The 25898-nt window shown below is 41.0% G+C and overlaps 1 protein-coding gene across 7 annotated transcripts; it reads right to left on the reverse strand.

Moving 5' to 3' along the window:
* Positions 1–265: 265 nt before the first annotated feature.
* golgb1 (golgin B1) lies at positions 266–24413 on the reverse strand. 7 transcript variants are annotated; one of them, XM_036210311.1, is made up of 21 exons: positions 23762–24413; positions 21867–21945; positions 20177–20368; positions 19996–20103; positions 19759–19926; positions 19460–19576; positions 18193–18306; positions 17492–18113; positions 17340–17416; positions 15688–15745; positions 12970–14117; positions 9371–12831; positions 8459–8870; positions 6525–6758; positions 4048–4863; positions 3781–3974; positions 3546–3705; positions 3329–3423; positions 3182–3253; positions 1799–1889; positions 266–1547 (listed from the first exon to the last, which is right to left on the reverse strand). In XM_036210311.1, the coding sequence occupies exons 2-21, from the start codon at positions 21933–21935 to the stop codon at positions 1410–1412; spliced, it is 8346 nt and encodes a 2781-aa protein (XP_036066204.1). In that variant the 5' UTR covers positions 21936–21945; positions 23762–24413; the 3' UTR covers positions 266–1409. The 7 variants fall into 7 exon arrangements, with proteins under 7 accessions (XP_036066204.1, XP_036066203.1, XP_036066201.1 ...); XM_036210310.1 differs by having other exon boundaries at positions 9371–12792; positions 12931–14117; XM_036210308.1 differs by having other exon boundaries at positions 9371–14117; positions 17349–17416.
* Between the last annotated feature and the right edge of the window lie 1485 nt (positions 24414–25898).

A 25898-nucleotide genomic window follows, 5' to 3' on the forward strand; every position in this document is an offset into this window, starting at 1 on the left:
TAAATGTAATTAATTTATTTTGTCTTAGTATTTCTTGTTTAGTGATCAACCCCCCTCTTCCTCGGTAAAATACAACTAAAATCAACATAACATAAAAAATATAAATATTTCAAAAAATACAACTTCCGAACATTTCAGTTTTTAGTTTGTGAACTTCCGATTTGTGCATTACGACAACATGTGGTTGAACGTCCATCGTTCATGTTACGACACCTCCAGGGTACTCTTGGGGGTATAAGAGCAAAACAGTTTTAACAAGAATAGATACAGTTTAAAGAATATTTTAATAAAATCTTTAAACACGTTTCCATTCAGCCAACAGGACACGTTTACATACATACTTCTCCCTCATCTTACAGAAAATCATTCTAGTGTTATTTTCAACCAGTAACAAAAAAATAATAAATGTAGTAACTCCTCCTGAATTATATCATATTTTAATAATGTCCACAGAGTTCGGAGTAAACAAAACATCCCATTTTTTTTTTCTTTCCCAGCGAAAACATTGTTTTAATACTCAAGTCTGGTCCCTGATCCGAGCGAACATTTCACATGAATTATTCATGAATTATTTATGAAAAGCAGCCCTTCAACCAGTGATTTAGTGATATGGTGAGTTTCACTAATAAATAATGGAACATGGAATGCACTAAACAGACAATTGGCAAAAGAATCCACTGGATTAAATAGGATGCTAATTATTAAAGAAATCAGCAGTTGTAATTTTTTTTTGTAAAGAATTTACAGTTTAGAACTGGCACAAAATTTGGTCAAAACATGAAAACTACAGGGTATAAATGGATAAGCAGGTAGATGGAGATCTGCAGTTTGCAAGGACACAATGTAAGATGCTCCTTTAAGGAAAAGAGAAAGGTAGAAAATTACAGGAATGATGCTCTTCCTTTATGCATGAAATGCCAGAAAATCTCCTTTTTGGTGGAGCTAGAACACAGAACGGCTCAGAAAGTCACCTTTTTGTCCCTCAATAAATCAGCTTAGTCTTTACATCTTTAGAAATTCTCAAAGAAACAGTTTGAAGTACTTGGAAGTGTGAAATAAAAGTACATACAGTACATATTACAGTCTTGACACTGCATACTCCTCAAAATGCATACATGTGTTTTATCATGTGAAGTAACGGTTCTGTCTAAAGGCACACAAAGACCACCATCTTCCAAAACATTTGATTATTATTGTACATTTTCCCTTCCAGATGTGTTTCAGAGTCAAATGTAGTCCCCTCTGACCGAACCCTCCACACGCCAATCAGCAGAGATTTGAAACAACAGCAGCTTTCTCTAGAAATCTGTACACTTTGGATGACAAGTTCGGTAAAGTGCATGTTTTTATTTTCAGAACAGCCGTCCCGCTGCAGTAACAGTATAAATTAGGATTTTTATTGTTGGATTTCAGAGGTATCCGCCCAGACACAGGAGCAGCACGACGTGCACGGTGAGCAGGTAGAGGCCGAGCAGCAGCGGGGTGCGGTGGCGCGAGCAGAAAGCCGCTCGGAACGTCCGCTTTAAACCTGGACCTCCTCGCCGGGTCTGTGACAAGAAAAACAACCTTTAGCTCTTAGGTGTTCAGATCTGGTCTGAGCTTTCAAAAATGGGGATGGGAATGGGGGCGGGGTTGCTCTGCACCAACAGTCCAAAAACTCCAGAAACTTTATCCAAGAAAACAATTTAAAAAATATATATTAAAAAACGGCATAATCACAATTAAACTGCCTCCAGAAACGGTTTTACATAAGGTGATGGGAGTGGATCAATGAGGGGAAACATCAGAGGAGACTCACCCGAGTGACGGCTCCCTCCGGAGGCTCGATGAAAACAGCCGTTTCTGAAAGCTCGCCCTCCTGAGCTGAATGCCACGCCGCCTGACTGTGACTGAAAAAACAAACCAGCGCTGATACGAAATGTCAAATCCACTTTACTGAACCCATAAAGGAGGATGCATGAATTATTCAAATGCACAATGTGAAGATAAAAGTACTTTAGTGTCAGGGTAAAAGTATTTAAAGGGCCTGTACTATACTTTCTCAAGTCTTTCAGAGTAAATTATATCCACGTATATGATCTTATTTAATCATTTATGAAATATTCGTTATTTTAGTTAGTTTTTTTACCAACCCGAAAGTAAGTCGCCTCGATCTCTGAGGCTCCGCCTTTCGCTAATTGTTGGTGAAGCCCATTTTATGACATCATCCTAGAGCCGTCCTCAGCATCATATCTGCTTTTTGCCCACGAAAACAAACAATATTTGAACTTTTGTGAAGAGGTATGTGCATACCGGCCTTCGCTACACTGGTGTAGTGATGACCTGAGGCTAGCGGCTTAGCTAGCTGAGCAGTGAAGCTAGCAGTTAAGAACTGCTAGCTCAGTGGCAAGGTTAGTGACCGAGCACCACTAGCTGACTGGCGAAGCTAACAACTAAGCATTGCTAGCCGAGTGGCAAAGTTAGCAGCTGCGCACCGCTAGCTGAGCGACAAAGCTAATGGCTGAGCATTGCTAGCCGAGTGGCAAGGTTAGCGGCTGAGCACCCCTAGCTGAGCAGCAAAGCTAGTGGCTGAGCACCGCTAGCTCAGAGGCCAAGCTAGCAGTTGAGCACCACTAGCGAAGCGTGAAAGCTAGTGGCTGAGCTAGCTAGCTGAGTGGCAACATTAGTGGCTGAGTGGAAAAGTTAGCAACTGAGAACTGTTAGCTGAGCAGCAAAGTTAGCAACTGAGAACTGTTAGCTGAGCAGCAAAGTTAGCAACTGAGCACTGCTAGCTGAGTGGCAAGGTTAGCAGCTTACCGCCGGTAGCTGAGCAGCAAAGGTAGCGGCTGAGCACCGCTAGCTGAGCGGAAAAATTTCCGCTGGGGGCCTGAAAGGGGCTGTTCTCACTTTGTGACATCAGCTCGTAAAAACCCGCTAGTTTTCGTGGGTTGGAAGGGGCTGGTGCTCAGAGCGCAGATTTTTAGAGGATTACTGCGTGAACGTATCAAAATACCGCTTTGTGGTTGTATATATTGAGGAATGAACATTACAATACACTTAATAGCTCAAAACGTTTATTTTGCCTTTTATGGCCCTTAACAAAAATTTGGAAAACATTTAGCATATAATGAACTTAGTCCTTTAGAATTTAGACTCAAATGTACCACAAACTTCCTTTTGGACACTGAGATGCACTTCATACCGTTTTAGTTGATCCTGGGTTACCATCAGCTGCTCCTCAACCATGATCCTCTGCTGAGTCTCATCCTCTAGGCTGATTTATGAGTAAAAATAAGTCAATATATGGATCTTTTCATTTCAAAGTTTCTAGTCATTTAAAAGACTGTACCGTCTCTGCAACTCTTTGACCTCAGCCATGTAGGAGTCCTGCAGGCTGCTGCGCTCCTGTGGGGCGCCAGGAGCGCTGTCCACTTCCTCAGTGCCCTGTGAGAGATTTAAAGATTTAAGTAATCTATTCAAACATCTAAAAGAAGAGACAAAACTCACTTTTTTCAATGAATTTAATGACTTAAAACCTATAAGAAGGTTTAAAGACTACATCGTACCTGTCTCTGGTACGATTCCTGCTGGAGTTTGGGCCTTTGAGCCTGAGCGTCCTCCAGCATGGCAGTGAGCTGTCGCAGCTGCTGGTCTCGCTCGGACAGGGTGGTGACGGTTTGCTGCTTCAGCTGCTCCGCTTGAGCCAGCAGGTCGACGCGCTCCAGCCTAGAGGAGAAACCGATTAAATGTGAACTGAATTCTACTCAAAAGTTCTGATGAAGACAATAAATCTGCTTCCACCTGAGTGTCTCCACTTCCTGTTTGTTCATGTCCATCACACTCTCCAGCTGTGCTAGGACCTCCAGCATCTGCTCGTTCTTGTTCTTCTCCTCAAAAAGCTCTTGACCCACTTTTATCAGCTCTCCTGCTCCGAGTCGGGACAGCTCGGCCCTCTGCTTCTTCAGCTCTCCTTCTTGTGCTTCAAGCTGCTCCAGCTGCACATAAAAATAAACAAATTCAAAGGCTGAAAATCCCAGGGAGCTAAGACAGATCAGGACCTCTCCTCACCAGTCTCTCCCTGTCGTTCTGCAGGGCTTGCAGGGCGTTCTTCAGCCCCCACACCTCCCCAGCGCCGCTGCTGGCCGGCTGCCCGCCAGCTTTGCTCATCTCCTCCACTTTCAGGCTGAGCTCCTGGACCCTGTTCACCGCCTGGTCCCTGTTGTCCTGCAGCGACGCCATGGCTTTGCCGAGCGCCTGCTTCTCCGCTCTCAGCTGCTTGGTGGTCTCCGCCTCCTCCAGCAGCCGCTGCTCCACGGCCAGCAGGTCCCGGGCCAGCTCTGCCACCCTCTCCTGAGCGCTCTCCGACTCGGTGCGCATCACGCCCCCCTCCCAGCGGAGCTCGGCCAGCTCTTTCCTCCTTCTCTCGTGCTCCTGCCTCTCGCTGAGCAGCTGCTCCTCCAGGGACTCCAGCTGCGCTCTGGCTGCCTGCAGCTGCTCCCTCAGCTTCTCCACCTCCGCTCCAGGAGCATCCGTCACCTGTGAGGCTGCCTGACTGAGAGTCTCCGCCTCCACTCTCTGCACCGTCTCCCCCTCCGCCTCCTCTCTGGCTCTGCTGAAACTCTGCAGCTGGTCCTCCAGCTCCTTGCGCTCCTTCTCCAAAGAGGCAATGCGCTCCTTCTGGGCTGCCAGGAGCTGTTTGTGCTGCGAGTCCTTCATGCTCAGAACTTGGTTGAGCTCATCGCGGTAGCCGTGAAGCTGAGCGGACAGCTTGGCCTTCTCGGCGTACAGGTCGTCTCTCTGGGCCAGCAGAGAGCGCAGCTCCTCCTTGAGGCCGTTGTTCTCGCTCGCAGCCTCCTGGATCAAACCGTCCTTCTCCATCATCACCTGCAACAATAGCAGAGAGGTCATACTGAAGCCGGATTGTCCTCCGCACATGCTCTCGAGTAGAGCTGCCAACATTATTTTAATAATTATTGATTATTTTTTCGGATTAGTCGATTAATCAGGTCATGTGCATAGTGGGTGTGAAGCACGCATCTTAACCATCATTAGCTTTTAACTAACTGAAAGTAAAAATAATTAAGAGGATAGTTAAATAAATTCTTAATGAACTGTGCAGCCCCTGTCTTTCATTAGTTTCTAGTATTAAAACAAGATTAAATCAAATGAGGTTAGCATTTGAAAAGATGAACTATTTTTCACAAAAGATACAATTTTGATCTCATTGTTTCAAATATAACTACAAAAGTTGCATTACCTGCGAAAATGCTAGTGTGAATGCTTTTTGGTGAAAATATTTGCATTAATTGCTGAAGGGATTTGCTGAAATGTTAAATTTGCAGAAAAACTGGAAATTTCATTAAATAAATTTCTGAAAAATTTGTAGTAAAAATTGCTTAAAAATCCCTGATACATGCCAATTTTGCAAAAATATTTAGTGTGTTGCTAAAATATGAGTCAGACTCCAAATTAGCTCCAAAACCTCAGTGGATGCCAAATTAGCCCCCAAAAAGCTAGCACATAGCTTGAATACTAGATAAACTCCAAAATAACCTCAAATTCATCAGTAAACTAAATTAGTCAAAAACAAAAAGTTAGCCTGTTGCAAAAATAAAAGAAAAACTCTAAATAATCCAAGAAAAAACTCATAACAAATTAGCCAAAAACGTTAGCATGTTGCTAAAATATTAGCTAACTTTTAAATTAGCCAAAAAAACCTTAATAGATAACAAATTAGCCAAAAACGTTAGCATGTTGCTAAAATAGAAGCTAAACTCTAAATTAGCCTAAAAAACTCAGTAGATAACAAATAAGCCAAAAAAAAAAATTAGCAAAAAACATTAGCATGTTGCTAAAATATTAGCTAAATTCTAAATTTGACAAGTAAATAATAGTAAATAATAGTAAATAATAGTAAATAACAAATTAGCCAAAAAGCTATCTTGTTGCTTAATTACTAGCTAAACTCCAAAATAGCCTAAAATTCCTCACCAAACAAAATTAGTCAAGAACGTTAACCTGTTGCTAAAACAGAAGCTAAACTCTAAATTAGCCTAGAAACCCAGTAGATGACAAATTAGCATGATACTAAAATACTAGGTAAATTCAAAGTTTTTGAAAATTACTATAAAAAATTCAAAACATAGCCAATGAATGTATTTAAAGACTTGTTGCTAATCTACTTAAAATTTTGAAATGTGAAGACTTTTTCATTCTCTATGGAGCATAGTTTGCTCAATATTTAAAAAAACTATCAAGTTTATGAATACCAAAAATACAAGCATAATGTCCTGAATACACTGAACGTTTTAATACCAAGATACTGAAATCGCTGAAAGTGTGATTGAGTTTTTACGTGCAGAAAAACTTACAGAAAGGAGAATCACTTTAGTACTTACTAAACATTCACACAAAAAGTGAATTTTTTGGGTACTGAGCGCTCACAACTTTGTTCAACTTTACTGCACTCTGATTCCATATGATATAAAATACAGACTAATTGACGATTAAATCAGTTGTCGACTATTTTAATAGGTGTAAATTACCTGCAGGTGCTTCTCCTCCAGCTGCTTGTAGGTGCTGAGGACTCGATCTCTGTCGTCCTGCAGGGATCCCATGGCCTTCACAAACGAGTCCAGTTTGGCTTTTCTGCTGCTGCTTTCTTCTTCTGCTTTTCGAACTCTTTCCTCCAGATCCCGAACTTCTCCTCTTCTTTGCTGCAGCTCTTCCTCCGCTTGGTGCGCCCTGGTGTCAGCCTCCTTTCTAGCTTCTTCTGCCGCCTTAATGAATGAATAAAACACAAATTGTATTAATTCTCTAAACACCAGAGCTCCAATGTTTGTGTGCTTTGATTTAATGTGACTTTTCAACAGGCATGCCGGTCTTCTCCTTCACAATCTACTGGAATTAAGTTGATCGTCAACAGTTGAAAGTTACAGTATGTTAAAGATTTTGTGTTTAAAATTAAAACAGAGGGGGATAAAACTATGACGAACAGGTGATGGTGAAAATAAATCTTAATTAAAAGACCGGCGGGAATGTTTTTAAAGGGCTTATATCATGCTATTCTTAGGTCTTTCAAAGTAAACTATATCCATATATATGATCTTACCTTTGGCACTCTAAAGAACAATTGTTTTTATAAAATATGAATTATTTTTACAAGCTTTTTTTCCTGACAGGAAGTTAGACGCCTCAATCTCTCAAGCTCCGCCTTTAGCTCCTTGTGGGTACCGCCCATTTCGAATGTGAACTAAGATTCGGCCTCGGCATGGAGCCGTTGTTTAAGAGGAACCACTTTTTCTCAGACTCTATGTTAAAATGAAAGTCGATCACCGCTAGCTCCGTGGAGGAAGTGTCCATTAGCCTGGGGGTGGTGCTGGAAGCAGAGACTCTTCCTAGAAGGGGCTGTTCTCACTTTGTGATGTCACAATGTGAGGACCCACTCGTTTTTGTAGATTGTGAGGGGCTGATGCTCAGAATGCAGAGTTTTAGAGCAGGGGTGTCAAACTCAATCACACAAGGGGCCAAAATTCAAAACATATCTCAGGTCGCAGGCCGAACTGGATAAACATTTATCGAACACACTAAAACTAAATTTTTAAAACCGTAACTTTTTCTTAATCTTTATAAAACAGATATATAGCATTAGCTGTGGTAATGCTAGTGTGAATGCTGTAAAGTGAATTTGGCCGCTGAAGATGCTAGTGCTGATAGCTGAAGATGCTGAAATTAATAGCTAAAAACACTGAAGCTGATAGCTGAAAATGCTAAGCCTAATGGCTGAAAACGTTGAAATTGGTAGCTAAAAACACTGAACCTGATAGATAAAATCACTAAAGCTGGTAGCCAGCTAAAATATTACCTAAATGCCAGATTAGCCTAAAAAACAAAAAACTAAAAAATAAAAAACTTAGGTTAGCAAAACAGCTAGCGTATAGTTAAAAAATCAATAATGAATTAAAAAATGATAAACAAGCCAAAACACCTGCTGTGTAAATATTAGCTAGCTATTAGCTATATTAGCTACACTTCAAACCAGCCTAAAAAAAAAAAAATCCCAAATTAGCCAAAACTGCTAGCATGTGGCTGAAATATTAGCTTAACTCCAAAATAGCCTAAAAATGAAAACAAAAAATGGCCTAAATTAGCCAAAAGAGCTAACATGTAGCTAAAATATTAGCAACATAACCTAAAAAATCTTAGTAAACCTCAAAATAGTATAAAAAGCTAGCAGAATGCCAAATTTGAAAACTTTTAAACTGTAACATTTTTATATAATAAAAAGGTGATTTAGCATGATTTAGACCCTTTAAAATAAATAAAAGATGATCAAAGTGGGACTTTCACGACGATTTGTCACCTGCTGCATGACTGTAGATAATATGTGCATTAAGATTTTCGCTCTACAGGCCCACGACCGTTATATTTGCCCATTTTTCAGCCCGTATCCACCCATAAGGGTAGTTGAACTCAATACCTGAGCGACTGCTTGCTCCTGCTCCCCCAGCATTTCCACCACTCGCTCCTCCTTCTCGTGCAGCTCAGCCTGCAGGCTCTCCGTCAGCGCCTTGGACGAGCGCAGGTCCGTCTCCAGCTGCTCCACACTCAGACAGAGTCGCCGCTCTTCTGCTTCCCTCTGCTGGAGCTCGGTTCTGGCTAGGTCCACTTCACCCTGCAGCCGACTCACAGCTTCTTCCAGAGCCCGACTCCTCTGGTGCAGACTCTCCAGGTCCGTCTTCAGGGCGTGAACCTCGCTTTGTGCAGATTGTAGCTCCGCCCCCGTTTCTTCAAGCTTCCTCTTTTCGTCCTCTAGAGCAGTTTGATGCTCTTTGACTTTTTGGGTTTCTTCATCCAGTCTCTGCTGCCACTCTGTCTCGGATTTCTCCAATCTGAGAGACAAAAATGGGTTCAGTTTGTGTCCTAAAATATGGAGCTAAATTAGGGCCAATGTTGTTTGAACTTGGAAAAAATATAAGACATTGAAAAAAACATTGGTGTTTGGCAAAAAAAAAGTGAAATTTCCAAAATGTGTTTCTATTCTAAAATAAATTTAATTGTTTTCAGCTTCTAATGTTCTGTTCTTTAAGCTTCAAAACTCAAATGTTCACTTTCAACTGTTTTTTTTCATTTTGAAGTCTGAAAATGTTAGTAAAAAAAAAAAAGCTGAAAGTGAAAAAAAAAGTTTTTGAAATTGAAATTTTGAGTTTCGAAACCTAAAAAAACAGAACATTTCAAGCTGAAAATAATGACCTTTTTTTTAGAATAGCAAAAAGTTTTGAACATTTTACATTTTTTTTGGCCAAACACCAATATTTTTTTTTCCAACTAATATTGGCCCCAATTTAGCTCCATACTAAAAATGTAAATATTTCCACCACAAAAGTCTTACCTGCTCACTGAGGCCTCGAGTTCTTGTTTTAGAGCGATTTCTTTCTGCAGCTGATCTGAGAGCTCCTTCACTCGTGTTTCAGCTTCCCGAACTTCAGCCTCTTTGGTCTGCAGAGCGGAGTTGAACCGGGTCTCCCACTGCTTTGCCTCGTCCAGGACTCGGTCCCTGTCGTCCTGCAGGGAGGACATGCTGCGGGAGAAGGCGGCCAGCCGGGCCAGCGACTCGTCCAGGCGAGCTTGCGTCTCCTGTGCGCGCCTCTCCGCCTCCTCGGCCATCCCTCGGGCCTCCAGAGTGGCCTCCTCCTCCCTCTCCCTCTCCGTGAAGGCCTCCTCCAGTCTCAGCTCCATCTCCTTTAGCTCCGCCCCCAGCCTGAACCTCACAGAATCCAGAGTTTGCTCCGCCTCTGCTTTCAGGACGGCCTCTCTCTGCTGGATGCTCTGCTCGGCGGACACTTTCGCGACTAAAGCTTCGCTTGCTTGTTTCTGAGCTTCAGCTAGTTGGGATTTAGAGTTTTCCAGCTCAGCTTTCGCTCTTCCCAGATCTTCTACAGTTTTAGAAAACTCCGTCTGGGATTGCTCTAGCTTGCTGAGAAGTTCGTCGTGGCCGAGCTTGAGCGCCTTCGCCTCCCGGAACAGCTCGCTGATCCTCTCCTGGTACTGGATGCTGTCCTTCTGCAGCTGCCGGACCTCCAGCTGCTTCTCCCGCAGCAGCTCCTCCAGCTGCCGTGCTCGGCTCTGGCTGCCCTCCTTGACCCTTTGAGCGGAGCGCAGCTGCTGCTCCAGCTCTCTCTGCTTGCCGGACTCGGCCTCGGCTTCGGCCCTCTGTCGCTGGGCCTGCCGCACGTCCTCCTCCAGCCTGGCGGCGCGCTCTCTCTCGGCCTGCGCCTCGGCCTCCAGTCTCTCCGCCTCCTGCTGCAGATGGTCGAGGCGCTGGCGGTTCTCGGCCGCTTCTTGTTGGTAGTCGGCGATGCTGCCGTTCAGCTGAGCCAGCTGGTTCATGAGGCGCTCCTCCAGGTTGTCCTTCTCGGCTTCCAGACCTTTAATGACTTCTTTGAAACGTCCTTCCGTCCTGGAAACCTCTTCGGTTAGGTTCTTCTCCGAGGAGGCCGCGATGCTTTCCCGACTTTTGCTCTCCTCAAGCTCCCGTTCCACAGAAGACAGTTCCGCTTTTAGCTCCGCCTCTCGCTCCTCCCACAGTCTCTTTTCTGCATCAAAAGCTGCCTCAATCTCTTTTATTTTAGTTTCTAATAAACTTTCAGCAGCAGCTTCTGGACTTTCCTCTGCAGCTTGTGTTTCTACAACAGTTTCTTCACTTTGACTCAGAACCGGCTCGGTTGTCGTCACTGCATCCGACTGTTGCGCGCTGACAGCTTCCTCGTCGGATCCGATTACTTTCTCCTGCATTTCCTCCATTTGTTTTCTCAGCTCTTCAACCTGCTGCTCTAAAGAGTCTCGATCTACCTTAGCAGCCTCCAGCTGAGCTGTCAAAGCGTCCACCTCCTCTTTCAGACGTTCATCTTCCCTCTTTGTTTCCGGCTTTTCCTGCATCTCTCGGAGTCGCTCGTTCTCCTCCTCCAAGTCCAGGATTTTCTGCTGCTTCGTTTTCGCGAACTTTCTCATTTTGTCCTTCACCGTGTCCACCTCCTTCTGCGCCTCCTCCGCCTGTCGTTCGGCTTCCTGCCTCGCGGCTTCGTGCGTCCTGACCTTCGCCGACAGCTCCTGCCTCTCCTGCCTGGCCGCCTCCAGGACTTTCCTCACCCGTTCTGCTTCGTCGCTCACGTTCTCATAGGATTTCAGCAGCGTCTCGTACTCCTCCTTCATGCCCTGGACCTTCTCCTCCCACTCCCTGCTCACCCTGGCGGCCTCCTCCTTCGCCAGCTCCACTTCTTTCTTGCTCGCGTCCTTCTCGCTGATGAAACCCTCCATGGCCAGCTTCAGGCTCTCGCAGGACGATCCCAGACTTTGGTTCTCCAGTAAGGCCCGGTCCACCTCCTCGATCAGTCGATCCCTTTCAGCTCGCAGCTTCTCCAGCTCCTCCTCTGCGGAGCCGATTCTCTGCTTCAGCTCCTCCACGATCCTCTCTGATGAATCCAGCTGTTCCTTTAAGGTTTTGTTTTCTTTCAGGGCTTCTTTGCGAGAGATTAAAGCCGCCTGGAACTTTCTCTGGAGCTGCTGGAGTTTCATCTCGCTGTCGTCCTCTTGTTTCTGCGGGAGCTCGGCCTCCAGCTTTTGGGACTTTTCCAGCTCCTCCTGCAAGGAGGCGATGAGCTGATCCTTCTGCGACACCACGTCCTGCATGGAGTGGATGAGTGAGTTCTGCTCGGAGAGCTGCTGGCTCAGATCCGTCATCTCCTGGTTTTTGTTGTCCAGAAACTGTTTTAGGTTTTCCACGTCGGCCTGAAGAGATGCGATGGAGGATTCTGCGGAAGCTCCAGCTGCAGCTTCCATCTCTGCTTTGAGGGATTCTGCGTAAGACTCGGCCTGATGATACTTTTCTCTGAGGTCGGCGATTTCCTCAGAGAGTTCGTCGATTTGTCTCTCCTTGTCCTTTAGCGTCTGCAGATCTCGGCTAAGTTCCAGTATTTCCGCCTCCTTCGTCGACAGACTGGTCTGCGCCTCCTGCAGCTTCATCTCCAGCTCGGCGTTTGACGTTTGGACAGCCTGGATCTCCTTCTTCAGAGCTTCCACGCGCTCCTCCACTTCCGCAGGTCGCTGATCCGGATCGCTAGGTTTTGAAGTCGTTGAGAAGTCCACCCAGTCTTCCTGAGCCCAGCCGCTGGAGGCTGGTTTCTCCACATCCGCTCGGTCTTCTAGTTCCTTCAGCTTGGCGAGGAGAGCGTCCTGCTCGCCGCTCTGCGCCTCAAAGCGCTGCGCCAGCTCGCCGTACTCCTCCTTCTGCTGCTTCAGCTGCTCGCGGTGGTGCCGGTCTTTTTCTTTGGCTTTGCGTATCGTTTCTTTGCGAGACTCCTGAGCATCCTGGACCTTCTTCTGAAGATTTTCGCACTCCGCCTCGAGGGAGGACACTTGAGTTTGCAAGGCGGTCGTTTCGACCTTCTGGAGGTTTTGGACTTCCTCGCTCAGCTTCTCGTTCTGAGCGAGGATGTCGGCGATTTTCTGCTCGAGAACCTCGACCGCTTCTTCTTTAAGCCGTAAAGCCTCTGTGAGTTCAGTAACTTTGTTCTCCAATTCTTGGATCTCGAGACCTTTAGCTTCGTGTGCATGAGGAACTTCCTCAGTAACCATTTCGTCCTTTTCTTTCCACGTTTTGGCCTTGTTTTCCAAATCGGCAACCTTCTTCATGAGCTCTTTGCGCTGCACGAGCGCCGCCTGCAGCTTCTTCTTCATGTTAGCCAGCTGAGAGTCCAGCTCCTCCTTCTCCTTTCTTAAACTCAGCACCTCCTCGTCTTCACGAACGTCCGTCTCCTTCTCCAGCTCCACAATCCTCTCCTTCAGTTTGTTGACCTCCTCATCAACCTGGAGCTTCTCCTCTTCAGCTCGGAGGAGTTTAGCAGACATGCTGTCGCTGAGCTCCGTCACCTCCTTCTCCTTCTCTTCTTTGACCTTCTCCAGCTCCACAATCCTCTCCTTCAGTTTGTTAACCTCCTCATCAACCTGGAGCTTCTCCTCTTCAGCTCGGAGGAGTTTAGCAGACATGCTGTCGCTGAGCTCCATCATTTCCTTCTCCTTCTCGTTGAGGAGATGCTGTAACTCTTGGATCTCCAAGTTCAGATCTGTAGTTTGGGAGAACTCCGTCGCTCTGTTTTCCACCTCCTGGAGCCTCCTCTCCAGCCCAGATGAGAGTTGCTCCCTGTCCTCCAGCTGAGCGCTGAGCATCCCGGTCTGACGCTGCTGCTCAGCCAGAGCTTGACGGGTCGCCTCCAGATCTGCCTGTAAAACCTGAATCTTCTCCTCCTTGGTTTCATTTTCGCTCCTCAAAATGTTCGTCTGTTCTTCCAGATCGCTGCGTTTCTCCTCCACAGAGCTTTGTTCCCGACTGTGCTCCTCCATCTGCTCTCTGACCGCCTCCAGCTCATTCGCTAAGTTGCTAGCGTGAGTCAGAGCTTCGTCCTTGGCGGCATGAAGAGACCGCGTCTCCTCCTCGAGACTCAGGATTTTCTGCTGGGATCCGGCCACAGCCTCTCTGAGCGTCTCCAGCTCAAGCAGAAGGTCGCTGTACCTCCTCTGCAGCTCCTCGGCTAAAGCCTGAGCGAAGAGGCCTGGGGGTTCAGAAGAGGAACTCTGCTGAGCCTCGTGAACCTGAACCGTCTCCTCGATGAGGACGGAGGAGGACTCGGTTTGGGCTGTGGAGGCCTCGTGCTCCACGGTTGTTGCCACCCACGACTGTCCAAAGTCCTGAGGCCCAGAGGGCCACTCCTGACCTGCCTCTTGATTCAGAGCCTCCAGGAGAGTCCAGCTGCTGTGGGCGACTTCTGAATCGCTGCTGGCCACCATCTCGTCCGACGAGGTGCCTTTAGATTCTTCAGGGGACTCGGACTGGTTTCCGATCAGCTCCGGACTGCTCTCGTTAGCAGTAGAAACGACGGAGTTTTCAGCAACCAGCGTGGTGTCCTCTTCTTGTGCGTCTTCCATTAGATGGGGGTCAGAGTCCGCAGCTGGATCCTGATCGCAGTTTTCCTGGGATGCAGCCTGACTGGAGCTGTGCTTCAAAGCTTCCGTTATAGATTCATGTAGGGCGGCCAGTTCACGGTCCTTCTCCAAAAGCTGCTGCTCTAACGCCAGTATGTGTTCTGTGAATGGAAGAGAAGAAGAAAGTGACATGAGCGCTATTCACACCTTCATGTGTCAAAGTGACACCCTCTACCTAAGTAGACGTTTGTCCAAAAATGCCTTCAGAAACTTGACGCTCCAGACGTATGTGGGAGGAGCTAATGTCAATTTTTTAGCCTCATTGCTACATGGAAGCATTGACTGTATATCTGTAAGTCAATGCAAGGACATGGATGATGTTAAAAGATCAGGTTTATTTATTTAGAAGAGCTCTACAAAAGGAGCGATAATCCCGTCTCCATGACGGGGTTCATTCAGAGCACGTGTCAAAGTCTTGTGCTCGTTTCTAACTTGTATAATTTGATTAAATATATATTTTTACAGAGCATATAAGCATAATGTTAGCTTTTTGGACTATTTGGGCATTTACTCAGATTTTTCAAGGCTAGCTGTTTCAGCTAATTTAGTTTTTTTCAGTTTTATAGGATATTTTTAGTTTAGCTATTTTTTCAGCTACATGCTAGCTGAAAGTTTTTTAAGCTAATTTGGCATTTAGCCAATCTTTTAGTTATCAGCTTTTTTTCAGCCATCAGCTTCAGTGTTTTTAGCTATCAATTTCAGCATCTTCAGCTGTCAGCACTACCAAATTCAGCTTACAGCATTCACACTAGCATTACCGCAAGTAATGCTATATATCTAGTTCATAATTATGTGAAAAAGTTACAGTTTTAAAAATATAGTTTTAATGTGCTCAATAAATGTTTATCCTGTTCGGCCTGCGACCTGAGGTGTGTTTTTGGTTTTGGCCCCCTGTCTGTACTATGAGGTTGGTGAATGACGGCTGCTTTCACTGGTACTTCTGTGTCTCTGTGACCCAGTTTGACAACTTTCTGTCCTGCATTAGTACGGCTAAAATCAATTAATAAAAGACCACTGAGAACGCTTTTAAGATGGATCAAAAGATGATCGGAACAAGACTTTTATCAACACAATGCGAAGCTTCGCTAAAGTTAATTTTTGTAAATTGCAATATTGTTTTTAACTCGTGTTAATTTTGTGTTTGTAACAATAAATACATAAATAAAAACAGAAAAAAATAGTTCCAATATTTGATCTCTGGAAAAAAAAAAAAAAAAAAGTACCACAAACCCAAATGACGTCCACGCAGCGCCTGATGGTCAAACGCGCCTCCAGACTTCTCAATGACTTAACATCTAAACTGAACACTCCTGCCCAGCAAATCGCATTAGTTGTGAATGCAGCTTTAGAGCTTCAGTTAAAACTTCAATAGGTCAATCATGAACCTAAAAGTGACTAATTTTTGTTACTTTAATTTATGAGATAAACTTGTGACTTTTCTCAAAAAAGTCACAAATTAAAGCCAATTTTTATATTAATATAATATTTTTAAAGCTCTTTTAAGTCACAAAGTTTTTAAAATTGAGCTTTCTGTAAGATATTGTTTAACTTTTTTCTTTTTTTACAAACAGATTTAAAAAAAAAAGGTTTGTTGTATTGTCTTGTTTTTGTATTTTTTTATGCAAATGTAATAAATACAATTGAATTAAACAAAAAACCTTCCGATCATACCTTTCTCAGTTTCAGATGAATTCTCTGACGGTTCTGGAGCATCTTTTTCTTCAGTAATCTAAAAGGAAAAAAAGTTATCAAACTCAAGTTTTCACAAATATTTAATACACGTTTTCTTAACAATAAAAATCATTTTGTTAAACCTGTATAAATATAAAGAAAGAACTAATATTTTAAAAGAATAAAATGGGTTTCTAAAGGTGACCTGAAGGGGTCTCCTCTGCTCTCTCAGGTTAAATCTATCTGCAGCGTCTGGGAGGTGAAGGTCAGCTCAGCGCAGAAGGGATTAGATTGTATCACACAGACGGGATCATGTTTGTCCGTCTGCTGCGCGGCGAGATAGCAGACAGACGGCGTCTTGTCTGAGATGGGAAAAGGTCTTCTGTCCAGACTGAAGTCTGTGACCCTGGACAAGTTCTGGAGGATAATAATCTGTCTATTAACATTTTAATTATGCAAACCCCCAGAAAATGGAAAGATAGTGCCCTAAACTACTCATATTAATAAAATATATACAAAATTAGTGTAAAAAAAAAAAATTAGGAGAAAATTAGAAAAATAAGCTCTTAGACTTAAAATAACTTGTTTGTTAACATTCAAATCTACTGCCTAAATTGAAAGTACATTTTCATTTAATAAATACGTTTTTGTTTTATTTTTGGACACAATTTCAGAGCTTAAAACAAACAAATACATATAGATTTTTTTTCTTTATTAAAAGAGAACTTAAGAAGTTTCATTTATTTAAAACACACCATTTTATGACCGTTTTTTCATCAATGGATAGTGATATGTAATTGTTGGTTTCCAAATTATTATTGTAGCAAAACAGATTATAAAAAAAAGGAAGCTTTCAATACAAGTTGCACCAAAAATAAATAACTAAAAAGTTTTGAGATTAGGGTATTTTCCAAAATCAATTCGATCTGATTTTTTTACTGTTCTTTCGATCCTCTCAATTCAGTTCAATTTAATTTTGAGTTTACACATTTAGACAAATTGTTTATATTAATAATCCATATATGTTTTGAAGATTTACATATTAATCTGATACAGTTCACATACTATAAAATGTATACAGGAAATTATAATGAGATTGTTAATAGCATACAGTGTTATTCTCAAATTGTTCTGCATCACCTGGAGGGTGTTTCAGTTTGTCCACTAGGTGGCGATCGCACTACAGCATCACAGCTTATTCCAGGAGAAGAAAGTATGAACAAAAACTGGGTTTTAGACCACAAATGATTACTTTAAAAGTATTTCATTAAAAGATTTTGGAAAATTCATGCCTGAAAGTTTATAAAGATGCTCATTTAGTCAGCAATGTATGTTTAGGTCGAAAAAGCGTTAGCATTAGCCGTCCTATAGGAAATTCCATTATACATTAGCATCAAGCTAGCTGATTTTAGCATTATGCGTTAGATCGATTAATCGATTTTAGCAACCCAGCCAACGTGAGATCTACATGTAGTGAAAATGAAATTTAATCCAAATGTTGGTCAAATAAAAGTGACACGTTTAACAAAACAGAAAATAAATGTAAAATCAAACTTGTAGATGATATTTTCCCTGCAGTTTCTTTGCTCTCAGCTCCATAAATCAACAAAGAAGTCAAACAGAAAGTAGAAATACTTCCTATAAGTCCTTACAGTTCCGACCTGTTGCTCCAGCTCCTGTATCCTGGCCGACGCTTCCTCCTGCTCGGCTGTTTTTCTGTCCAGTTGTGCTGAAATCAGACGACTCGTTTACACACGTCGCATCAAAGTTAACACAAAAATATGTTTCTGCGCGAGTATCAAACCTTTAATGGTTTCCATGGTTTGGATGACCTCGTTCTTTTCATCTTTCAGCCTCGTCAGGGACCGAACGGCGTCCAACAGCGCCGACGGGTCAGCGGGGGGCGGAGTTTCCTTTGCCTCGCTGTCCAGACCAACAGAGCGTATATGTCTCCAAATCTCATCAAGGATCCCGCTCTTACTTTGAAAGGCTTCCCGCTCCTCCCTGAGGACAACCAGCTCCTTCTCAAGCTGCTCAACGCCCGACTTCTCCTTCTCCATGGCATCTACGCTGACCGCTGCAGACTCGCGCACTGAAGCGAGCTCGCCCTCCAGCTGAGCTCTCTCCGCCTCGTGTCTCTCCGAAGCGTCCCTGTGAGCCTGGACGGCTGCGAGCTCGGCCTCTTTGGACAGAGTCAGGTCTGCTTCCAGTCTGATAACTTCCATCTTTTCCCTCTTCAGAGCCTCTTCACCGGCTTCTCTCAGAGACTTCAGCTCACCCTCCTGGACCTCCAGTCTGGCTCTCAGCGCCGTCAGGTCTGCTTCTGCTTTGCTGGCCTGCTCGGCCCACTGCTGCCGGTCCTCCTCCCTCTGCCGGACCGCCTCAGCCAGCTCCTGGTCCATCTGCCGGAACTGAGCCGTCAGGATCTGAGGGGAAGGAGCCACAGAAGAGGGTTTTTGAGGACTCATAGAGGAACTCTTCTTCAAAACAGGAGCTAATCTATACCTGTTTCTGCTGATCTGCACTGTTCACTTCCTGCTGCAGCATCTCCAGCTCCTGAGAGCGAGAGCTTAAAGCCGCCTCCAGCTCGTGGCACCTCTGCTGGGCCGCCTGCAGAGTCTGAAACGGGTCAGAGAGGGTCAAGTCAAAATGGGTCCACTTAGAACTACATATACATATTTTAATTATTATATAATATTTTATGTCAGATTTGTCGCGTTTTTAACGCGACAAATCTGACATAAAATATTACATAATAATTAAAATATATATTACTATTTAAATTTATGTTACAACTTTTATTTTTAAGAAAGTTTATCTCAATACAATGTTACAAAATAAAGTATTTCTGATGAAAACTATACATTTTGTCATTCTTGTTTTCATAATTAATGTAGAACTGCTAAATTCCATGAAGCACACATTTTTTTCCTTAAAAAAAGGCCACATGTAAATTTGCGATTAATTGCGAGTTAACTCTGGACAGTTAATTAATCGCGATTAAGCATTTTAATCGCCTGACAGCTCTAATATATATATATATATTAGGGCTGTGAAAGTTAATGCATCAACACATGGGATTAATCAACAAGAAGTTATTTATTATCCCAAATGAATCACACCACACAGAGCACAAGTTAAAACACTTTGTCAGGTATTACAGCACTTATACTATGGTTATTTAGAAAATAAGTAAACCCTTAAGAGGTTTTTAGTACTTCAATCTAGCTATTTTTTTGGTTTAGTTCGTGTTTTCACAAAAATCGGACTATTTGATCCATTGTCCGGGGCGTTGTCACGACAACACGTCGCTGAGCCTCGACTTTCTTAGAGTAAAACTGCAGACATCTAAGTCTTTAGAGTTCTGCTCATCTTAACTGTCGATGTTTTCTAAACACAAAGTACATTTCTGGAATATAAGTTGATAAATTAAAAAAATTTAAGACAATAAAAATGAAAGAAACATTTTCTCTCTGCATATTTGTCATTTAAAATTTACATTCTGATTATTCATGATTAAAGTTTGATTAATCAGAATTATTTTTTTTAATTTATCGACAGCACTAATTAAAAATAAAGAATCTAAGTATGTTTTGTGTGATTTCATGTTGTAATTATTTGCAGAAAATTGGTTGCCAAATAATGTAAAAAAAGTATGATTAATTGCGATTGAATTTTTCCCCAGATATACAATTAATTAATTAATTTTATTTAATCGATTCCCAACCCTAATATATCTATTTATTTTAATAGACATAGTACCATATTTTACCTGCTGCATCTCGTTCTGGTTCTGGTTCGTGAGCCTCAGCAGTTCCTCTTCGTGTTTCTGAATCTGCTCTTGGAAACGAACGTCTTTCTCACACACCACAGTCTGCAGAACCTGCACCTGTGAACAAAAAACTCTCAGCAGGAGTTTTCTAGAAAACAATAACGTCCTTAAACCGTTTATCTTCCAATAGAATCTCCGGCGTTAATTCCAACAAACTTGTCAGCCGGTTTATTGGAGATCATCCACTATTAGAAGATGTTCAGAATCTCAATTTTAATGTTTTTGAGCTGCTTGGTTACCTGCTGGACATGACTCGACTCCTTCTCCTGGAGCAGCTGTTCGGCCGCATGGAGCTGCTCCTTCAGCTGCCTCCTCTGCGCCTCCTCCTCGCTCAGCTTCTTCCTCAGGTCTTGAAGCTCCTCCTCCAGCGCAGCACCAGCTCCAGTGAATGAACTGTCTGGACTCTGCTGGGAAGAAACGGTTGTTTAGAGAGTTTCATCCCCTAAGTATCATAATAACTTCAGACTTAAACTCACGGCTGCTTGTCCTTTCAGCTCGGTAATCTGTTTGGTGAGGGAGCCCATCTTGGCCTTGGCCTGGAGTTTGAGTTTGGTGAAGCGGGCCTCAGCTTCTTCTTTCTCGCTCTGCAAACAAATCAAACCCAGGCTGAGACACAGATGGAATCTGCACAAAAAAAAACATTCTTCAGCTTCTTACCTTGAGTTGTGCATCTTTGCTGCTCAGCTCCGTGTCCTTCAGCACGAGCTGCGCGTCTTTATCCCGGACGAGCCCCTTCAGCTGGACCACCAGCTGCTCCAGGTGGGCCAGTCGCTCCATGGCGTCCTCTGGTACCTCAGACTCCATCGGAGCCTGACCCTCAACCGGAGGGAGCGCCGGCACTAGTATGTCCTGAGCAGGCAGACAATGAATATTCAAAGAAGTGACGAAATTTTAAGGGAAAAGGACACTAAAATTACAATTACGCGTTTCAAATTCAGAAATGAATTCAGGATCAGGATGTCTGGGGTGAATACAGCTGGAGTTTGATTTAGTCTATAAAATGATTAACAAGGCAATAGGGTCATCATAAAGGAGCATATAGACTTGTATAAAGACGTAAACATAAAACGTCAACTTTAATGTAACCACAAACTGGAGTTAACACAGTTTGAGGACGTCATTTAATAGAAAATCAGAGAAAATTATGCTTTTTATTAAACAGCTTTACTTTTTATAGTCTAAAAATTGTCATTTAAAGCGGTTATTTACGTATAAATCAGGAGATAAAACTATCAAATGATATTGGATGCATAATTTAGTAGAACAAGGTGCCAAAATTATAAAATATGCAACATTATAGAGTTGAAAATGCTGAATCTGCACAGGATTTTATCCTGGTGGAAGATAAAACACGGCCCAGACAAGAGTTTGTAAGGTTAATTTAAAGAGGAAATTCTACAACATTTGTTGTGTTTACACTCCTAAACTTACTGTGTTTACCTTTGCAATGTGAGACGACTAAAATAAAGCTTTTGTAAAGAAAATAAAGTCAAAGTAATATATCTAGAAACTGTAAAATATCACAGAAAAGACCTTTAAATTAGTGACTTATGTGATCTGTTGGGGAAAAAGCAGCTAAAAGAAACAAATTCAGATAAAAAAAACAAAGGAAATGGAAAAAATAAGGCAACAATGGAAGCATGAGAAGCAGTAATAGTTGGTTATTGGCTTATATATATATGATGAAAAAAGATAATACAGAAATTTCACTAGTTACTGATCAAAAATAACTCAAACTCAAGCACATTTACAGGTTTGATAGACTCCTCTACCGTAGTTTTACACTAAAATTACAGCATATTTTCCACAACATTAAAATTTAAGAAGCAATAAAAGTCAACTGAAGATCCAAAGGCAACAAAAAGGTGATTAGAAACCCAAACTAATTAGAATTTTTGTTTTTAGTGTTTCACCTTTGTTTTAGTCTAACTTAATACTTTCATTATTATGAGACATACTTAAGAAAACAAACATAAGTGTTTGGAAACTCTCAGCAAATGTCAGAAAATTGTTTCGAATATGCAAAGTAGAGTAATAATAATAATAAATCTTATATAAGAGTGCCTTTTAAGAAACTCATAGACAATGTACAAGAGCAAAAATCAATAAAATCACAAGAAAATAAAAGCACAATAAACAGCAGATAATTTCGATTGTTTCGGAGGTCAGGAGGAAAAGAGTTCCTGAGTTTGAATGCCGAGCAGCCAAATACGTGTGTTTCAATGGATAAATGAAGAATAACATTTGTTTTGAAGCAGTCCTCTAGTTTAAAAATAATATAGATCTTGATTAATGATGATTTAGAATCAGACAATCCCTCCTTAAAGGTTCAGCTTCACCTTCTCACCTGCTGGTCTCCATCACCGCCCTCCTCTCCAGAGAGCTCCTGGAGGACGTTAGCCAGACGGCTGAGCATCAAGACGACACTGAGAGAAGAAGACGAGACATTTTAGACACGATTATTAGACGCTCACACAGCTATATATGTATTCACTTTTTTTTTCTCCAGTTTATCATTTTCATCTCTGTCCTGAACGCAAACAAACATGGATTGTTCAAGATTATAAACTGGAAAGTAGATTTTAATAACACAACTCCAACTAACAATGTGTTCCTTTGGTGTGTAAATACAAACAGGGAAATTTTACTATTCAGGAAGAGGAAGACGTTTTATGGACTGGAGTTCAAAGTCTTTTCCGGACGGTGGAAATCAAACAAAATAAACGGAAGGGGACTGTCCAGAACCTGAAACAATATTTATGTAAAATGTCCTAAAAGCTTAGAAAAGAGTGATTTTAAACTTGCAAGTATTGAATTCTCTCTGGTTTTACACTTTTTAAGATTTTATTTGCTTTTTCTAATCAGTATTTCCTTAACTTTTTTTAAACAACTTTCTCATAAAATTAGGAATAACAGCACTTATAAATTCTGTAACAAAAACCACAAATTCATCTTTTGATGAATTTTTACTTTAATATGAGAACGTCATTTTGGGTTTTCTTAATTTTAACAAAAAATTGGGATCCTTTCTGTTAGAAATATGTTTTTCATTCGCGGCAAAATATTCATATTCACAAAATCTAATTTGCTGATAAAAATCTTGAACTTTACTCACTTAAAATTGAACTTGAGAAATATTTGAAAACAATCTATTGAAAAAATACACGCTCAAAAAATGATCAACATATTTAAACGTTTCGGGTTATTTATGTTTATCTTATTTATTTTTTTGTCTGTCAGTTGGGGTTTTGTGAGCGTCTCATTTGTATTTATTTATTTTACTTTATATTTACATTTTGCAAAGTAATTAGATAAAATTTTGTCTTAAACATTTTTTTGGGGGGGGGTGGTTTATTTTTGCTTTTTATTTTTCCAAATGTTCAATTAAAACAAAATTAATACAATAAAATAAAAACAAAAATCCTAAAGGAATAATTCAATAACAAAAAAAATAAAAAAATAATATTCGATACCTCAAGTCGTATAACTATTATTGTTATTGTTTCGTTTTATAGGTGTATTTTAAATGGATGGGCATTTATTAACTGAATTTGACTCTTTGTAAACCTAAAACATTTGCAATAAAGTTTTCTCTTGGAAAAAAAAGTAATGTTTAACCATAGACTGTATATAAAATATAAAATATAAAATTGTTTTTACAGTCTATGTGTTTAACGTAAAATAAAATGTTAATGGGAAGCTTATTTTATTTTGAAAACCCCCTATTTTTAACGACTTTTATTGCATAAATTAATGTTTTAAGGTTAAATATAACCACAAACGTTCAGTCTTTTTAAGTCAATATTTGAGTTTCAGAATAAAACACTGGCCGCCCCTCCTTTCTGTGATTTCCGGACCAACACGAACGGAGCCGAAGCCCACCGAACCGCCACTACTCCTCTACTGAGTCTGCGTCACTCTGATAGTGAGCTGCAAAGATTCTAGCTAGCTTATCTACACGAAAATGAAAGTTTTCGGGCACTTGGAATTCCTCGACATGGAAGTTGAGATACACAGACCGTCTCGTAAACCGGAGACTCCCGGGAAACGCCCGCTTCTTATCGTGACTGCTGTATCCGAAACACAGTAAAGTTAGCTACTTTGGCTAGCTAACGCTGGGAAAAGGTAAATAAGAGCAACGTCCCAAAAAAAAGCTGCGGAGTTTTCCCTTTTCCGGGAACGACAGCTGAATCTACGCTACAGTTGGTGGTGCATTCTAGAAGAAAAAGGCTTTTGACCGACCTGTGCGGATGCTCCTCAAGTCTAAACGTCTGGATTTAATATTCTTTATTTCCTCGGATGGATTTCAGAGCCACATCACCAAACAAACCCGGAAACAAAACTTCCTGCGCTCTGATTGGACAAGCCGTAAGGGACCGTCTGCAAATGTAAAGACTCCTTTTTTTAGGGAGTGTCTACCCAAATATTATTTTAACCTCCGTACAGACAAAATAATTGACTTTTTTTCTGTCAGAGGGCATTAAAAAAATAAAAAAAATAAAAATGGCTGTTCGTGACCAAAGAGTCAACCTGATCATCAACCAAGGCAAGCAGCTTGGGAAGAACATCCTCCTGCTGGCTCACTACACTACAGTCTTTGCTGCATTTGTTGGTCGCTTTGTGGAATGTGTAGTGGGTGCGATTAAATGGACCAGCACGTTTGCACACTACACCTCCTCAGCTTTTGACTTCATCTACAGACGCCTGCAGAGAGGCCGGAGGAGGCGTGTGGCTGCTGGAGCCAAGGAGGGGACTCCAGACTCTGACAAGCAACCAAAGTGACATTATCCACATTTGTGAAATGTATAAAGAAGGAACTTTAGAAGGGAAACAGAAAAAATGCCTTACTTAAGTAAGAAAACATTATTTTTAATTATTTTTCAAAGCTTTTAAGGACCCACTCCAATGAAAATCATGATTTTGGTGTTTTTAGGATATTTTCCTTATGATTGAGGACATATAAAATACTAAATATTTCTTTATTCAAATCATTGAGAATCAAGAGCAGATGAAAAAATCCTGTTTAAAAATGAGCGTATTTGTGATGTAGAAATAAGCTGGGTGCCCTGTTTTACGTGCATTGGATAGCTTCAATGTTGCAACGAGGAAAAGGGGGCGGAGTTGCTCCGCTCTTTTTTTTAATTATTATTCTGGCCGAAAATGGGAAAATCCTTACTAAAAGACCAATTGAAATGCTTAAAAAATATACAGAAAAGTTGTTCAGAGTAGGTCTATAAATTATAGCTATTATTATTATTTTATTATAAGTATTTACTTAATTTGTGTACCCATTAAAAAGGAAAAATATTGTTAAATGATAAGAGTCACAGGGTAATTAAAAACACAATGAAATGTGTTTCTAGATTATATTATTGCACTATAGCTTAAGATTTACACTAGATCCTTTTATAAGCAGCTTTTGTTGTCTTTTCTGAACACTAACATTTTTAATTATGGCCAGTAAGTGAAGGAACCTAACATATAATGTGAGTTTTAGTAATTTACTATATATATTTTTATGCCAACTTTTAATTGATATATTTGTGTGTATTGATTTTTTCTTTTCTTCAGAAAAATGTGTTTAAACTGAGCCACACATGTCTAATACAGCTCAAATATGTAATTCCAGAATGTTATCACCACTGAAGTTGTTTTTTGTCAATTTGTTTTTACTTTTGTTTTTTTATTAACATGTAATGCCTTACTCGGATCAATCTGTAGGATACCAATCAACTTCTTGACTAATCTGTAATTAATCCTGTTTACCTCCTGAATTAAATTGAAGATACATTTAATGTTACTTGTCTTTAGATTCATTTTTTACCCCTCAAAAAGAAACAAATCAGTAAAAAAAATTTTTTTATGTTTTTTGTCCAAAAACATTATATCAAAATACAGAAAATTGAAAAAAGGAAGGGATTTTTACTTTTAATAGAACTTAGACTAAATGAAATTCAACTATTTAAACTTTGATATTAACAAATAATAATCTCTAACATGTAATAATATTTTCACAAAAAAACTAATATTTTTTTATCTAATCAATAAGCACTCCATCTTTATTTGATATTATTAAAATATATGGATTTTTTTGAATAAGATTCACTTGGACTGGTTAGGTACAAACCTAAATTACAAATTGAATAAAATAGCTAAGGGTGGGATTATTTAAATTCACTAGTAATTACATATTTTAATAATTATAAAGATATATTTTATTTGTGAAGGTGGATACAATGCTTATATATGGATATGTATCATCCTCTACTTTTAATTTTGTATTTTTCCAATCAAGTCACAATTTATCTTTCAAAGATTTGTATATTTTTGTACACAAATATATAATTATTTTGTTTTCTTTTATATATTTTTTGTTTTT

This window comes from Oryzias melastigma, linkage group LG23 (genome assembly GCF_002922805.2).
Source record: "Oryzias melastigma strain HK-1 linkage group LG23, ASM292280v2, whole genome shotgun sequence".
In the NCBI taxonomy this organism is placed as follows: Eukaryota; Metazoa; Chordata; class Actinopteri; order Beloniformes; family Adrianichthyidae; genus Oryzias; species Oryzias melastigma.